General features: G+C 35.4%; 1 protein-coding gene across 1 annotated transcript in view; it reads right to left on the bottom strand.

Annotated features, from left to right (window-relative positions):
* LOC133100281 (pregnancy zone protein-like) overlaps positions 1–17,513 on the bottom strand; it is a 40,893-nt gene extending 23,380 nt beyond the window's left edge. Inside the window, exons 1-13 of the mRNA XM_061204147.1 lie at positions 17,431–17,513; positions 15,242–15,422; positions 14,304–14,457; positions 14,104–14,156; positions 13,516–13,536; positions 12,889–13,057; positions 11,523–11,607; positions 9,294–9,417; positions 7,722–7,836; positions 5,977–6,086; positions 4,425–4,586; positions 3,569–3,796; positions 2,205–2,268 (exon numbers count right to left, since the gene is read on the bottom strand). Of these exons, the coding sequence (XP_061060130.1) occupies positions 2,205–2,268; positions 3,569–3,796; positions 4,425–4,586; positions 5,977–6,086; positions 7,722–7,836; positions 9,294–9,417; positions 11,523–11,607; positions 12,889–13,057; positions 13,516–13,536; positions 14,104–14,156; positions 14,304–14,457; positions 15,242–15,422; positions 17,431–17,513 (1,549 nt within the window). The remainder of the gene's footprint in view (positions 1–2,204; positions 2,269–3,568; positions 3,797–4,424; positions 4,587–5,976; positions 6,087–7,721; positions 7,837–9,293; positions 9,418–11,522; positions 11,608–12,888; positions 13,058–13,515; positions 13,537–14,103; positions 14,157–14,303; positions 14,458–15,241; positions 15,423–17,430) is intronic.
* Positions 17,514–18,008: the final 495 nt, after the last annotated feature.

The raw sequence follows: 18,008 nt of genomic DNA, 5'->3' as shown, positions 1-18,008 counted from the left end.
AGAACATTTAGTGAATGTCTCTATTTTTAAATTAAAAAAAAAAGACATTAAGAAGAGAGAAGAACTTTTAGACACCTTTAATGATCTCTATCTATGATCCAATCAGCACAGTTCTTGTCATATGCATGAGGCCAAGTCAAAGAATGCAACATAGTCTCTACCTTCAGGCCATTTAAAACAGAGCGGAGATACAGGTACAAATAATCACGTACAAAACAGTGTGCCTCTGGTTTTTATAAAAGAATTCAATGCATTTACCTTAGTGGTTACTTTCTGTGTGAATTACATAGTGTTTAATTCATGTATCTGCTTAATCTCATAAATGCTCTGTTTTATCTTTGTAGCATAAATTTCTTTAAAAACTATAGCCTTCCTATATCTATAGAAGATCTGAGGGCAGCTTGTGGTGAAAATACACAAAAACAGCAGGGTCAAAATAAATTTGAAACAATGATACTGAAACCATATGAAACTGGATTTCTGAAGCAGGGTTAAACATAGGCAGGAATAAATTTTATTAAGAAGCTATAACAGGGCTTCCCTGGTGGCGCAGTGGTTAAGAATCCGCCTGCCAATGCGGGGGACACGGGTTCGAGCCCTGATCTGGGAAGATCCCACATGCCGCAAAGCAACTAAGCCCGTGCGCCACAACTACTGAGCCTGCGCTCTAGAGCCCATGAGCCACAACTACTGAAGCCCGCGCGCCTAGAGCCCGTGCTCCACAGCAAGAGAATCCACCGCAATGAGAAGCCCACGCACTGCAATGAAGAGTAGCCCCCGCTCAATGCAACTAGAGAAAGACCATGCGCAGCAACGAAGAACCAATGCAGCCAAAAATAAATAAATAAATAAATAAAAATAAAGTTCCCTTTTTTAAAAAAAAGAAGCTATAACAGATGGTTAAACACTAGAGTGCTTAAATTTAACACTGAGTTTCCTAGAAATCAAAGACAAATGGAAAAGCAACCATTTACATAGTTATCATCAAATAAAATGAAGTGTATTTTTTCTTAGAGAGACACTTCCTTCTCCGCATTTCACCTCTCAAGATACTCAGTATACTATATACGATTTAAACTCTATTACAGGAACTGATTTTGAAGAAATTGCCTTAGGAGGCAGTTTGATTTTTGATATGCTATTAGGAACAACCTTACCTGCTCTAGAAAAACCAATATAATGATCAATCCCATAAAAATCAATGATTAAATGGAGAATTAGAGGCACTGTCCATATTTGACTGCCTGAATTCAATTTTTTTAAGCAATAAAAAAACTTTTAGCAAGAGATATTTTACAATACATATTCTTTATTTTTTCTTGGAAGTATTGACTCGCCTTGGGTGAATGGGCTTTTTGATCTTTCTAAATATGCTTTGTTAATAAATATTGCTTTAGTAAAATGATAGCCTATAACTATTCAAATGAACAGAAAAAAAGGAAGCTACTTATGAGATTTAACCTGGGGACATGTAACAAATAAAGAGACTAAATATACTTATCTTTTCATAATAGATTATTTCTTGAAAAGTTAGTTATCCTTTCTGGGATAACAGATATCAATGGATATTTATGATTCAAGAAAATCTAGAAGGAGAGTATGATCTAAAAGAGAGAGGCAGGAATATAAGAGAGATTTGAAGATGGTGTGTTGCTGGCATTGAAGATGGAAGAAGAGGCCATAAACCAAGGAATGCAGGAGGTCTTTGGAAGATGGAAAAGGTGAGGAAACAAGTAATCTCCTAGAGTTCTGGAAGGAATGTAGTTCTGCTCACAACTTGATGTTAGCCCGTAAGACTTCTGATCTACAGAACTATAAGATAATAAATTTGTGTGGTTTTTAGCCAGAGAGCTTCCTACAGAAGCAATAGGAAACTAATACAAAAACATACAGAGTAAAATTTTTCTTTGGTGATTTTCTGCATTTTTCAATTATTTTCTGCATTTAAAAAATTTAATAATAAAATGAATATATTTTACTTTAGAAATAATATTTAGAATATAGAAATGCTATAAAAAGGATAAAAAAAGTTCTAAATGGACTAAAATGAACCTAGTATCCTTCTTTTATCAGCTTCCTCCTCTTCGGTTGATGGAAGAAAGCTGGTGACCATTTCCTCCAATGTAAGAAATAGCTTCATCTTGCTAAAACGTTTACGATTTGACAATTTGAGAGAAAAAATAGGAAATCCTGAAAGTACTTACTCTCTCCTTGTTTAATGGACAACACATGGGTTCCTGACCGAGTGATGCTTCCTCTTGCTTTGATCTGAAGGCAGAGGGAAATACATGTATTATCATTTTAAAGGGTACTTATTAAACTTACTTAAACATATGTATAATACACAAATAAATAATAACTCACTACTTCAACCCAGAAGTTGTTTTTGTTCACTAAATTTCTCTTTCAATATTTTCCTATACATATAGTTTAAATAATAAACTTTACTTCGAACAACATACTTTAAATAACAAACATAAAATTTTACAGTGTTTTAGAATTTTACTTAATATTACTACTTATCTTGAATATTAATATTTTAAATTTACATATTCTTTCAACAAATATTTTAAGCATCTATTATGCGCAAAGCAATATATAGTGAAGGCAGGTATAAAATATATGTAAGTATTCTCTGTTGTTGCCTCTATTTAAAAAAAAAAAACAACTAAAAGTATTTACACTCTCTATGTGCCAGGTACTGAACTAAATAATTTAGTTTTAAGATTTTTATTTAGTTTTGACAATAACTCTATGAAGTAGGTATAAATACTATCTTCAGTATTCAGATGAGATGATTGACATTTCTCTTTACAAATGAGATTAAGTAAATTACCTGAGGTCGCATAACTAGGAAGCAATAAAGCTAAGATTCTAACTTACTGCCAATTTTTTCACTTTTTTATAGAATAAAAAAATACTATTTATAGTTAATGTTCTGATACAGAATTTCCTAAACATAAGTTTTTCTTCTTAAAAAGACTTACTTGGATAACTACCAGCTTTGAATATTTTAAATTTTTGTACATAAATAGGTATACTGACCTGAAAAGGATCATATCAATTTATAATATGCCTGTCAATGTACTTTTCCCTGCAGTTACACCAGTTCTTGAACTTTGTAAATTATTTAGAACCTTTATAAGAATAAAATACTACTGCTTTATTCTTTTAATTTTCACTTCTCCAATTAATGTTAAATTGACATTTTTCCAGAAGATTGTTTATCCTTTTTATTTCCTATTGGCTAAGTTCTTGATTTTTATCCTTTGCTTATTTATCTACTGGGTTCTAGGAAAAACAATCTTTTTGTCTAACAAGGCATTTGTCTTAAGCTCTTTCCTCTTCCATTCAATAATTTTCCATTGGAACTCAGAAAAAAAAAAAACTTAAAAGTTTCAGTGGAGACCAGAACATAAATGAAAAATTAAAGCATTAATTTGTTAGGAAACAACTTCTCTTCACTCATAAAAACATTATATTGATATAAAGAGCATTACTTAGATAGGAACTCTATCTTTTTAGGGTCTACGTAATTAGTAAGAGCTACACTGGCTTTTATTCTTACCAAATAATAGAAGGTTAATTCTTTTTCATCATTCAGAATCTGTCCATTCAGGATGTAGTGTGCCCGAATCTCCTGGGTTTGCCCACAGGCCATGGTACCAGCCACAGGTTCAAGGTGAACATAGCTCTTGCTCGGGGAAAAAATATGCCTTACAGTGTGCTGTGCTGGTGTGTGAAATTCTTCAAGCCACCAGTTATCAAAACAGAGGTTATTCTGCTTGTAAGTGACCTAATGGATAGAATAAAGGTCTTAAGTAGGTTATTTGTTATTAACATATATTATGTATATATTGGTCACTCTGTCATTTACTGAAGATTTTATAAGAATCATGCTTACTTGGTTTCATTATAGGCTGCCTTCCCAAATAAAGCATAATCTCGAAACAACTTTCCCTTAAGTTTATTTAAGTTTATGCCATACTGATTTAGTAGGTATTATTCACTCATAGTCAAGATTAATTACTTTTTCTTCATACCCTTATGGTTGTAAGTTGCATAAGGACATTTGAATGTTTAACACAAAACAAAAATAGTGGTATACCAAGGAAACAAGACAAAATCTAATTTGTAATAAAATTGTAAAGATGTTGAATTTTCAAAAGACTATCAAGATGTTCTAATATTTAAAAGTCTCCTGAAACTAGATCATGTTGTAAACAGAGTCTATCTAAAGTAAAAGTTTCTGACAGAGAATTTTTCATTTCTTATTATTTAGTTCTCCACATTGCTTAATTTCTACTTTAGTCTTTATCACCTTTTCTTTTCTCCCTGGAATTCACCTGCTTCCCATGTACCCTTAAATTCTGTGGCCCCAGTGATCTGTGTCTTTTTAGTCCCAGATGCCCCTTTCCACTTACCAAAACTGAAATGAAAGAAGATGTGAAGTTACTGGTATCAATGGAAATGTTCACCAAACCATGCTCATTCGTAGTAAAGCTGGCACGGTATGCAAGTACATCCACGTTGACAACTACAGTTTTATTGGGGATTGGCTGATCCTTCTCATCAACTAGAAGAACCTAGAAATAGGAAAGTGATAGCTGGTTTCGGGTGTTATATAGCAATAACATTTTCTACTCTGTCGTATTCGCCTCTTGACGCCTTGGCCACTGTCACTTAACGAAGATCTTAGAATATGAAAATAAGATTTGTTTTCTGGGCTCTAAAATATTTTTCTTTTTGACATTTATATTTAGATAACTTATGAACATTCAACTGAGAATAGCCAATCGTGGACTCACAATGTTACCTTCCCAAATTTTCTTCATCTCTGGTGTTCTCTATCTCAGTATATAGGGCTTCTATCCATCTGGTAATTTATGCAGGAATATGTAGGGCCTTATTTTTTTGGTCATGTTCTCTCTTTCACTGCCTATATATAACAGTGCCTATATCTAACCCATTGCCAAGTGCTAACCCTTCCCCTGCTAAACATCTTTTATTCCTATTTACTTCTCTCCAAATCTACTGCTTCCATTCCAGTTAAAACCACAATATTTTTTCCCATCCGGTTTCCTATATCTTTCTATTTAAGTTTATGCATTCCACCACCCTCTGCTGCTCTGTCCTTGCTTCAAACCATTCTCTATACAGTTTACACTGCTCATGTCATTCTCCCTAAAACTTTCAGTAACTTCTCAATCCAAAATTCTGAACATAACCTAAAACACACTTGGTTCTTTGATCCTGAAAAAGCTGTTGTACACCTACAGCCTTGGCTGTTCTCTCATCTTTCTTAAATTTCTGGCCAAGTCATATTCATCCTCCAAGTCTTCAGTTTTCTCATGCTTTTCTCTTGACCTGAAATGGTCTTGCCCCATTATTAATTTCTTGCCAATTTGATACAAAATACTGGAATACCTTAAGACAATATCAAATTCGTATACGTCAATAAAATGAGGAAATTGCCTGTAAACTGTCAATTCAAAGATTAGTTATTACAAAATAAAATGTAAAATGCCTAGAAATCTTACATTTCCTTGATAGTTTACTAAATTGGATATCAGTCTTATAATTTAGCAATATTATTATGAATATTGAGCCTTGAAACTAAAAAAAATTAAAAAACTAACAATAATTTAAAAAACTAGATGAAAATATCTTATTCTTTCTATAGAAAATTATATTATAAAATCATTGTTTATAAAGAGACAATCAAAGAGTATGCAGCCAAACTATACAGGAAAAGTGTATTATAAAGGTGTGTTAGGAAGTTAATTAGTAAGAATATGCTTTTTTTTTGGGATTCTGTGACAGTATTTGCCTTTCAAATTTGTAATTTGTTATATTCTTTTCTTACTCTAAATAAATATTCATTTTTATAATAAATTTTGATTTTGTGATATAAAAATTTGTTTTCTTAAAAGCCACATCCCCCCAATTATGATTATACTGAAAAGATTACTTTACCTGCCCAAAGAAAGGGAGCCCACGTCTGTAATGTGAATCCACTTTTGTAAATTTCAGTTTGCTTAAGGTGTTTGTGATTTCACATGATCCATGTCCAGTTAATTCCAACCCTGAAAAATAATTCAGTGAAGTTGAACTCTTCCATATATTCAGCTCACCTCCTACTTCCATCCCAGTTTCACTCCATTATAACAAAATACCATCCATATACTCTTTTCTTAGTCTTTCCAGAATTTCTCATGCTTAGAAAATCATTGGTATCCATACTTCCTCAATTCTCTGTTTTCACAAATATTCTGCTTGTTCCACACATGTTCTTGAGAAGTTTTTCACCTCATGTCCTCTGGGATCTTGCTCTATCTTTGTGTCTATTTCACATCCACGCCTTCCCCCAACAACTTTCTGCATACAACTTGATTCTTCACATTGGCCTAAAAATATTCCTAAATTTCTATCACAAACTACTTCCCCAGCAAAAACATTCTTTTTACCACATGGTGAAAAGTATAGCCAATACCCGGTGCTCTTCCATTCAGTGAAGTGTGATCTGTATTTTAACTCCATCATCTAAAGCACCGCTCTATCAAGTCTAAAAGATCCTTATTTTCCTCCAATATGGTATTCTCATCTCAGACCTCATCAAAATGAACTCTCAGAAGTACTTCATACATAAGTACCACTGAAACCCTACCAGTAGCACCTAAGAAATTGTCCTTATTTCCCCTAACCCTGTGACTTCTAGTTTTATTTTGCTGACTTATCTGATACTATTTCCTAACTGCAGTTGTTTCTGTTCTTGGGCCCCTCATTGTCTGCCTCTAGCCTCAATTTAGCAATGCTAAGTGAGCTCACTTTCAGAACACTTGCATTTACTCTTAGGAGGATCTGGACACAATGAGAATGGTTTCAGATTTACATTTCTGGTTCTGATTTTGTTCTGGCTTTCTTTTGAAATTGTCAAAATGAATTTCATTTTGACATGAATGGAATGAATCAACTTCCATCTTGATGTTCCAAACTGTGATTAATTATCTTTGACACATTCTCATCACCATAGCTCTTTCTCATCTTTTCCTTATCTTGGTTAATGACATTTCCATTTCCCCGGCCCCCAAGTTGTAATCTTTGGGGTCACCTTTGAATAGTATTCTGATGTATCACATTGTAACACATTTTTCATCTAGCCTGTCCTTCTCATGCCTACTGGAATTAACTTTAAAAAAAAAAATCAATTTATTTAGGTCATTCTCCTTAAATATATCTGAAGATATCCAATGCTTTTCATAATAAAGTCTAATCTCTTTAGTACATGATTTACTTTTCTAAAACACCTTAGCACCAGCCTACTTTTTTAAGATTCTTCTGGGACTGAACACATTTGTTTTATGCCTATTGTGCTTTCCTGCTCCATCGCTATCTTTCAAAATACTCTCCATTCTATTCAAATCTGCTCAAATGTTACTTTTCAAAGCCTTCTTCAGCTCTATATTAGAATTAACTCTCTCTCTTCATGCTCATTTGGCCCTTATTTTTTACATTTCCTGGGGAAATTTTATTACAGTTATATATAATACGTGCATACATATATACATAGCCATATATATAATTTCTTTGTAGATTCCTAATTCCTTGAAGGCAGAGACCATGCCATTGTCATAGTCCCCAGAAACTCTAAAGCATTTTACATGGAATGGACGTTTGATAAATGTTTAATAAATTAATAAATATTTAAAAAGAATACAAACCTGTTCCCTCCTCTCTGACCTTGGCTTCCACTTGTAATTTCATGTCATATCCTTTTTGTCTCAGATGAAATATTTTACTTTTTACTAGTTGTGTGAAACAGCCTTCCTCGTCTGCCTGAAGAGAAAGGAAGAGAATTCCTGGGTCCTCTGATTTGTGATAAAAAAAGTCAGTTACCAACCTATGAACATTTTGTGTTGGCCACAGAAGGAAATTTTTACAAATGTTCTGACCATCTTTTGGGTGCTTATCTTTTCCCAAGCCCCCAAATGATACAAAATTTCTTCATTAATCATTGAGTTAAGCATTGCCAACCTTTGCCTTCTCCCCTCTCTTCCAAAAGCCTATCCCATTTCTGTCATATTAAACTTCCTAGAGTTTCCCCAATGTACCATGGTATTTTGTCATTTTATCTCTTTGTGTGTGTGTGTATGTTGTTCCTCAAATAACATTCTTTCTTCCATTCTCATCTTGGCCAACAGTTACTGCTCTTCTAAACTCAGCTCAGACATAACATGTTCTAAGGAGCCTCTGTAATGACCTCCACCTAAATATCGACTAGGGACTGTATTTTCTTAACTGTGTTTTCTTGATATCTAGGACATTAAAAAAAACACATATATTCCTTGACTAGATGAATCATTATAGCAATTAGATCTCTAAACTAAACATCGGGTTTCATATTATAATAAAGATTTGTTTTCATTTTTGTACTTATTTACATGAAAATATTTATTGCATAATTAAATTTAATCTTATTTAATGTACTTATATGCAGATCTCATGACTCATTTGAAAATTGAAATTAATCCTAGTCTCCCTGATATAGTAAGGATTTTGGCAGCTAGATTTCTCTCATGTTTATCTTGCTTATCGATGTTTATCTTGAACTTCATCATCATATTCACCACCCTAGGCTTTCATTTATTTGGTCTCTACAACTTTGATAACTTGCTTTTCCACACCCTTATAGTGTCCGCTCACATTGCCACACCCTGGACTTTTATATACTCTTCCCCTGAAATCAGTATTCATACATTTCATTTTTTAATACGTGTCCTACTGCTGTTTCCCTTAGTTATTCTTGCTCCGCTTTTTCTCTGGTATAATCGAGGCCTCCAGTTCATCATTCCTCTCAGTCCCCCTCTCCTCAACCTGATGCTGGTTTCAGTCTCCTCTACGCAGGGTAGATTCCATAGGGTGTCATTTGATTCTCCCACTAGCCCAATTCTTAACATCTGTCACATTCTTCTTCTATTATCCGTTTGATAAAAGCCAACTTTGGAGACTTCCACATCCTTTTATGCCCATATACCTGGCATGTCAATTGCGGTCAGAAGGAAATTACAAAACTGGCCAAATAAATACCATTATAAATCCATGAGCCCAGCCCTCAAGTTGGTTCTGATCATTGCCAGGCAATCTTAAAATGTTTCCCTTACTCCACACTTCTCCTAGGTGACTATTTCAAACACTACTCTCATATTGTATTGTATTGTATTCTCTATTCTATTATCAGCCACAAGAAAACAAGATCTGGTGTTAGTGTCCTGGGGAGAGTGATTTCCATATACCTGTTGACTAAATTCTTCACAGATACTTTGTGAATGTTTTCCATGGCAGGTAGAACTGTATCGTGAATATCTTCTGCACACATTAATTGTCACCAGACCACGGACAGGCTTTCCATATGTGTATCTATGACAGTAAAGAGTCATACAAAAAATACTTAACATAAATAACTCAGATGTTCTTCACAGGATTTGATCCATTCATATACCCATCTTACTCACTGACAGCGATTGTATTTCCTTCCAAAGCATTTGTACTTTAGAAGCACTTATTCTGAAACTGTGTCTTAATTATCTACAACTCTAAGAGAAAATATTTACTGAATACTGAAATACTTTTTGAAACACCTCCAAATGGAAAAGTAACAATGCAATTTTTCTCAGATCTTTCTTCCCTCTCAGCTGAAGTTTTATTATAAAACTGCCTTATTTCCTTCTTTCTCTGCTGTCAAATTATCTATGTTATGATTCTAGCTTTGCCAATACCTCCTAAGTTGTTTTAGGAAAAAAATTAGGGAAGCATACACAGTGTATTTCTAAGTCCTCCCTAACTCATGTATATTTTAAGAGGATAAATGAGGAATTAAATGGGAAAGCACTAGCTATAGAACAAAAACATTATAAGTGAACAGTATCATGATGACAGTCGGATTCTGCCAAATCTGATGGAGAGATGTGATGTGGTATGGTCTGAATATTTACGTCCCCCCAAAATTCACGTGTTGAAATTCTAAACCCCAAAAGATGATAGTATTAGGAGGTGAGGCCTTTGGGAGGAGGGTGAAGTTCTCAATGAATGGGTTAGTGCCTTTATAAAAGAGGCTCCAGAGAGATCTCTTGTCCCTTCCTCCATGTAAGGACACAAGGAGAAGACACCAGTTATGAACCAGAAAGAGGACCTTCACCAGAACTTGACCATGTTGGCATCTTGATCGTGGATTTACCTGCCTCTAGAACTGTGAGCAATAAATTTCTGTTGTTAATAAGCTCCCCAGTCTGTGGTATTTTGTTATGGCAGCCTGAACAGACTAAGACATGATGTGAAGCTGAACTTAGTCTATTGCTTCTTAAAGTATGCTTCATGGACCACCCACATTGAAATTCCCTGAGATATGCAGTGATATTCAGAGTCCCAAATCCTTCCTCAGATTTATGATTGGAATCTCTAGAGGTGGAGCTGAGGAATCTACATTTTAACTAAGAACGTCCATAGATTCTGATGCAGACTTAGGTTAGAGACTTATTACCCAAACTGTGAAGCCCCAAGCTTCCTCTTTTTATAGTCTCCCCCTCCAAAAAAAGTGCTGATAAAGTAATAAATTATTTACTAAATTTAATCACTTTGTTGAATCTTATCTTTAAATCTGAATCAAAAGCCTTTCCCTCTGATGGAAAAATTTATAGCATCAGAGCTGGTGAGAAGAATGAAAACATGTTTTTCATGTTGTTTTTAGAAGCAAGAAGTAAAATCAACCTCCTTGGTGCATGTAGGGGGGAACTCTACTGTACTAAAAGGTAAGCAGGGAAGAAATAAATGACATGTATTTTTAATTCTACCTTACATATCCAGCCTTTAAGATAGAGGGTCTACTTAGCTTCTTTCTAGCTTTCCATAGTTTAAGAAATTGGGAACTATTAAAAAAATGGAGATAATAGGACATGGAATAACATGGAATCTATAAGCATGGGCTCCAGAGTTGGATGGCCCAGGTTCAATTTAGCCCAGTGTCTGGGATATAGAAATATAGAAATGCTTCATGAAGCTAGATTTTTTTTTTTTTTTTTTTTTTTTTTACTTTCACAGGCAATATAGAATAGTGGTGAAGAGTTCAGGGTCTGGAGTGAACTGTTGGATTTAAATTCCAGTCTTCTGGAATTTACTGTCTGTAGGAACTTGAACAAGTTATTTTATCCTTTATGTGTTGCAGTTTCCTCATTTGTAAAATGAGGATAATTATCCCCATCTCATAGGGTTAGTGTAAGAAAAAAAATGTAAATAAGTGCAAGGCACTGAAAACATTGCCTGGCACATTTTAAGAGCTCAGTTAATAATTTTTATTATTAGCAGTAAAAGTGTTGTATGCCACCACCCCTGCTCCCTAGTCTGAGTTCAGACAAGTTGGGGAGAGAGTCATTCCTTCGCTAATTAAAACACTTCAAAGTCCAGTGATCATTATGGGCAATACAAATAAAGTAGGGAAAAAGAAATGAGATGAAAAAAATGTAACTCACAGGCTGCAGACGGATACCACAAATTCATCATCTAGAAAACCAATAGTCTTGGGCATTTTCACTTGGACTTCAAATTTGGGCAAAACTGTTATCAATAAAAGAGAAAAAAAATGATGAGAGTGGGCAGGAGGTCCTGTAAGTATTAGTAATGATTCTACTACAGAACCTTGTAACAAAGGGTCACATAAAGTGATTTCAATTACAATAAGGGGCAGCAGGGCCACTATTGGCAAAGGAGATGCCGTCATAACCATGGGCAGTTGGTACCATGTTAACTTGGTTAAGCTGGTGATATGGTTCCTAGAATCTCCTTCTCTGAATTTGTCCAAGATTTCAAAGGTGGGAGGAAAGTAGCATCATTAGTCTCTGAAGATCACCATGGTTAGACGCGGTTACAGGTACAGAGGGACCAGCAGTTTCCAGTTTGTCCTTATTTTTTCCCTCTCTGTGTCCAGCTCTCCTTCCCAACTTCTAAACCCTGCTGACTCACAGAGACCCTAGGCCCACCATCAGCACCTGGTTATAGAAATACTGGAGTGGTAGATAGGGAGAGGTAACAGTCTTCCATTGATTCTCCTGTCAGTTTCCCTTCGTGTTCCACTCTGGCGTCTGAAGGTGCCCTTGTGAGTTCTGATCTGTAGATCCCCCACCAATGCTTCAGGAGGACTGGTTAGTAATTTCCTCTGATCTGCCATCTCCTCCTGTTGGACTCTGACTTTTCCGGCCTCTCTCATAGTTGTGTATAAGGTTTGTTATTTCTACAATGAATCCCTGTTCTATAATTCTCATGGCAGTTCTGGTGAGTTTTGGGAATCCTGTTTTTGTGATAGGTCTCCTTATCCATGGCATAATATATTTAACTTACGTTAGAAAATCCGCATAACTGATAACTAATAAGATGGTTTCAATGTCTGATTACTATTATTAGAGTAGATTACATGTAGGTCACACACAGCCAGGATGTAATCCCAGGAAATACCTCCTGTTATAAGATATAGATCAAGAGATGCATGTAGATAACATAATGTATTGGTTAACAATTGATGTTTGAATAGGGTCAGATGGAACTATTAAAATTTCTCTTGCTTCTTGTTGGCTCTGTGATTTTGGTAAATTACTAACTTTTCTAGTACTAATATGTTCGTTTGTAAACTGGAGAAGGTTTAGGATCTGCCTCAGAGGGCTACTGTAAGGATTAAATGAGATAGTGCATGAAACGTGCTTAGCAAATATTTAAATAAATAAAAAGGCTTGCTGATTTTCAACTATTATATGCTAGATTTTTGCTTGTCACCTACATGTAAAAATGATCCAGTCTTACATTCTATAATGTCATAAATATCTTGGACACATGCAGAATTCTTACCATATTCATTCACCTCAAAAGAGTGCTCTATTTTTTCCCCTGACTCCTTCTGCAGTATGACCTTGTAGGGACCCAGCGTGGGCTCCACTGAGAGTGGGAAAGAGAGCTGGTTGAGTCCCCAGTGCAATTTGAGATTGTGCCATTGGAAAATCCGGTTCCTCTTGGGATTCTACAGGTAAAAACATCACAAGTTCATAGAAGCAACTGAATATATAATTTTGAGTAGAAGAACAGCTTTTCAGGGAGAGTGACATTGGGAGTTGGAAAATTAGCTGATTGGTAAATTGGCACCAGAGGTATTAGCAAAGGTTTCTAGGAATTCTAGACTGAGCAAAGGACATCTTTCCCAGCTATGAGATATGACAGGTGATAGTACCTCTTTTTGAGATTATGCATACCCATCTTGGTCAGAAATATTGGAAGAGCCACTAAATTGCATCATCTCAGGGAATTTTGTTCCTTCATTTATATCTTATCTACTCTCCCCAGGATTTAAGAGAGACAGGGAACCGGTGTTTATTTAGTTTTGGTGAAGTGCCAGTGGGGAAGGTGGAGGTGGAGAGAGGCAATTTAACACAACTGGCAGTGAGTCCTCATCCCAACTGAGATACACAATATATTACCTACCTCAATATAAACCACTGGGAACTGAAAAGAAAGAAATAGTATGAGTGTGAGATAGAGTTTAGAAAGAGAACACCATGACATTAGCATTAATACAGTATCGGGACCAGAGGAAGTAAGCCTGTTCATTTCTTGTCCAAATGAGGAAATGTGGCCCCATTTCATTCACAACACTTTATATGTTTAGTTTGGGACATACGTCTCTTAAGAAGTCATGACTTCCCTTTAATGAAATAATGTACAATTGAGAAACCTACATTTAGGTAAAAAGGTCCTAATAATAGTTTATTTTGCAGATGATGTTTATCTCTGAGAAATTCTCCATTTCTCTAGGAGAGAAATGAAATGCATTTATTTTCTTCAGTTCAATGAAAATAATTGAGTCTTTAAGGGGATAATTTTAACTGAATATTTAATTTATTTTAAAAATGTAGTTGATGAACTGATCTCCCTTATTCTCCAGCAGCGATACACTTCTGAGATCTTTCTGTGATAGATTTAAGAATCTCATATTGGTCTCGGTTCTCCAAAAGAATAGGTTTTACATTTTTGCCTGTTTCTGCCAATCTTACCCACTGTTGTGACACTCACCATTTCATTCAAAGGGTGAAAATTGACATCCACAGAGACAATGCGGAATCTCACTGAAACATAGAGATTTTTCTCATGAAACCCTCCAGTGGGAACTCAGGGTGGTAAGACAGATAACAACGTGCCAGGATTTCCATAAATTAATAGAGAACCACACCTTCAACCTTTCAAATTGCTTTTGCTCATTTGGTTCTTTGTACCTGTTTGTCCTGGTTTGTAGATGGGTTTGTCTGTCTGGACAAAGACTAGGCTTTCTGCTTTTGTTATGTGCATCGGCTTCCTCTTTATGAAGTGCTGGGTTGACCCTTTCACCTGCACAGTAATGAACGCTGAGGAAGATGATGACTCCGGAATCTGTAAAACCGAAATGAGCTGAAGAATCTGCCCAGATCCACTTCTGAATGTCTCAGCCTTTGTGATTTTCTCATTTCTCTGGTTAGTCCCATGAAAATTAGTAAGGGATAGGGTCAAAGGTGATATCCCCTCTTTTTATACATTATTATGATCGTGTAACATGGCAGCAACGAATTGTTGATTTGACTAAAGGAAAAATGTCATTGCAATAAAAAGAACTAATTCTTCAACCAGTTATGACAATGAAGGCAATAACAAGCTCACATTTTCACAGCAATATGGTAGTATTAAAATAATTATTAAATTTTATCTTTCAACGGTCAAAAACAGCATTACATATTATTGTTGACAGTAAGCCGGTATGATTAACTAACTATTTAATACTTTAAGTTAATTAAAGGTTACAAGGACAATACATTAACCATCAACCATCTGCGAGATCTTAGAGAAGTCACTTAACTTTATGAATCTATGTGTTTATATCTGTAATGGCATGAACATTATTTTCCTTAGAAGTTTACTTTAAGAGCAAAGATAATAATGGTTATAGAAGTCCTTCCTATAACCATTATTATCTTTTGTATATTGCACTAGTTCTGTTTGTAAATATTATGTAAGTATATTCAGTAGAACTTTTATTTTTAGACTCTAATTTGAAATTTGCTCTGTACTCCTCATTTTTTTTCTTCCTTTTGCTTTTTTATTGTTGGGGGTCAGAATGCAAGGCATCAACTAACATGCTGTCTCTGTAACGCTCTCCCTTTTCCCAAGGAGGGATACTGACCATGAAGGAGCTGCAGTAGGAGGAGTGCTTCGCCTCCAGGTCTGTGAGGAGATTCCTGCTCTGCATCTCATACTCCAGAGTTACTGTCAGTTCCACTGTCTCATTCAGGTGATTAAGCACGACACAGGCCTTCTCGGTAACCCCAGCATACAGCTGTGATGGGACCAGGACCAGGTACTGCCTGCGGAGAAGAGGGGTCTGGGTCAACCACGGAGGGGCTAAAAAGACATCATTACTGTGGTTGTTTTCTAGATGATCTTTGCTATCATCACCAATCAGACAGCGGAGCCAGATTTCAACAGGAGTGGAGAGGAGTATATTCTTCAAAGACCAATCCAGAAGGCCTTAGAAAGTCAGAAAACCCCTACCAAGTTAAACATCAGTATACTTCTCCTATACTGTGGAAATATTCACTCTCAATGTTAGTAAACCTATTCATAAGTTATGGATAAGCACTCTATGAGTTGTTATATATCTTGTATAGAAATAATTTTCAAATTTAGAAATTTTCAATGAATCAAGTAAATGTGATCATACACATGCACACACACAAATATTATTCAGAAATCCTGCTGTTCATGACAACACGGATGGGCCTTGAGGGCATTATGCTAAGCGAAATGAACCAGATAGAGAAAGACAAATACTGCATGGTATCTCTTACAACATGCGGAGTCTTTAAAAAAAAGTCAAACTCAGAAACACAGAGTAGAAAAATGGTTACCAGGGAATGGGGGATGGAGGAAAATAGGGGTAGGTTGGTAAAAGGACACAAACTTTCACTTATAAGTTGAGTAAGGTCTGTCTGAGGATGTACTATATAACATGGTGACTATAGTTGATAACACTGTATAATTGAAATTATATAATTGAAATTTGCTATGAGAGCAGAACTTAAGTGTTCTCACCCCCCCAAATAAATATTTGAGAGATAGATGTGTTAGATTAATTGTTAGATTGATAGATTAATTAAACTCAATGGGGAGAATACTTTCACAATATATATGTATTGTACACTTTAAATATCTTACAATTTTAACTCTCAGTTATATGTAAATAAACCCCCAAAAAACTTAAAATTTTTTTAGTAACAAACAATATTATTAATCAATTAATTATCATTGAAACCAGTAAGAAAACCTATCCACATGTGGTCTTGGGTTTCATATGGATGATATCACAAAACTCTTTGTTCCAGGAAACATTAAGAGATAACAATAATACATGGAGAGGAGCTGAATCGCTTTTCACTACTGTTTCAGAAGCAACCTTAGCTCTTTTCTTTCTTCCACTCTCTAGAGATGGAAGAAAAACTAGGCTAATCATCAGACATATTACCATATACATCCAGAAGAAAATATTCTCCTGTTGCGGTTTGCCCATCGTTTACAATCACCTAAATGTGCTGCACTTTGTGATGCTCTGCTGGCCCATGACTCTCTCTCTTTCTGAAATGTCCTGGTCTAGCTGGAAAACTTCTATTGGCTTCATAAGACTCGTCTCAAAAGCAACTTTCTTATGTAGACTTTGGTGATGCCCCTTCCCTTGTATCAGTTCCCATGAAGAGTTAGGTTATCTCTGAGTATTCTCACAGAATCCTACAATGCCTGGTTCTGTTTTTGCATTGTATTTCATTTGCTGTGCACCATCTCTCTATCTCTCTCTTTTTTATACTATGAGGTACTAAGGGCAGCGGCCACATTTTGTTAATCTGTATATTCTCAAATCTAATGCCAGCCCTAAAGTTTTGCTGTAGGATTGAGTGAAATGACACACAAACCCTGGCTTGTCTGTAAGTCATGCATCCATCTTGGGAATACCTGCTTGGGGAAGACACAGACACTGAGTCACTTTACAATGGCCAAGACACTGCAGCCTTTTGCACCAGTCAAAAAAGAATTTATCTTTTTTTGGTAGGAATTCTATATTCTTATTTGATGAATGTTGTAGAATTCTATAATCTTATTTGGTAAATTATTCACAAATGTTACTGCCCTATATCTCTGAGTTCTCTAGAACTGGAGTATGCCTTTTACCACCTGTGCAATAACAATTTATCAACACTTCTGAGCTTTTTCAACAACAGATAATTTCAGAGGGAATCAGGAAATAAATAAAAAGACAGACATCAAGAAGCTGATAACACAATGGGAAGAGGAGCAATAGACTTTTCTGGAAATGTTGCTTACGGTTTGGAGGTAGCTGAAGCATCTCTGGGCAGGAGCAAGGAAAGCAGAATCAAGACTGGAATAGGCAGCTGACATCCCCTCATGGTGCAGAGAGGAATAGGAAAGAATGGGACTCTTGAGTCCTTGATTCCTTGAACTCTATTCTTGTTCCAGAATCGCTGGTTTTTATTTTACCTAATGGGCAGTAAAAGTAAACGGCTAACCATTTTTTTTTGGTAACATATTAACTACTTCCAGTATAAAAAAATCAATTGCAGATCACTTTCATCCACTTGCTCAAATTTTCTAAGTGCCTGAAAAATAGTATGTTGAGGCTACATTAGCTCTGCTTATTAATCAACACTTTAAATATCTTTAAGAAAAAACAAAGTAAATGACATGATTTGATGAAATCAATCAACATTCTTGATCTTTTTCTTTTTTAACAAGAGCTATTTATGTAAATACATTTCCCAAATCTCTTCTTGGTAGACCAGGGAGCATCACATATTCTCCCAAGCTTCATCCAATACAGTTATTTAATGAAACAAAGAAATAAAATTTATCACAGATTTTAAACAAAATAAGTATGAAGATAA

The sequence above is a fragment of the Eubalaena glacialis genome, chromosome 11, assembly GCF_028564815.1.
Source record: "Eubalaena glacialis isolate mEubGla1 chromosome 11, mEubGla1.1.hap2.+ XY, whole genome shotgun sequence".
NCBI lineage: Eukaryota > Metazoa > Chordata > Mammalia > Artiodactyla > Balaenidae > Eubalaena > Eubalaena glacialis.
This window is presented reverse-complemented; position numbering and strand designations above follow the sequence as displayed.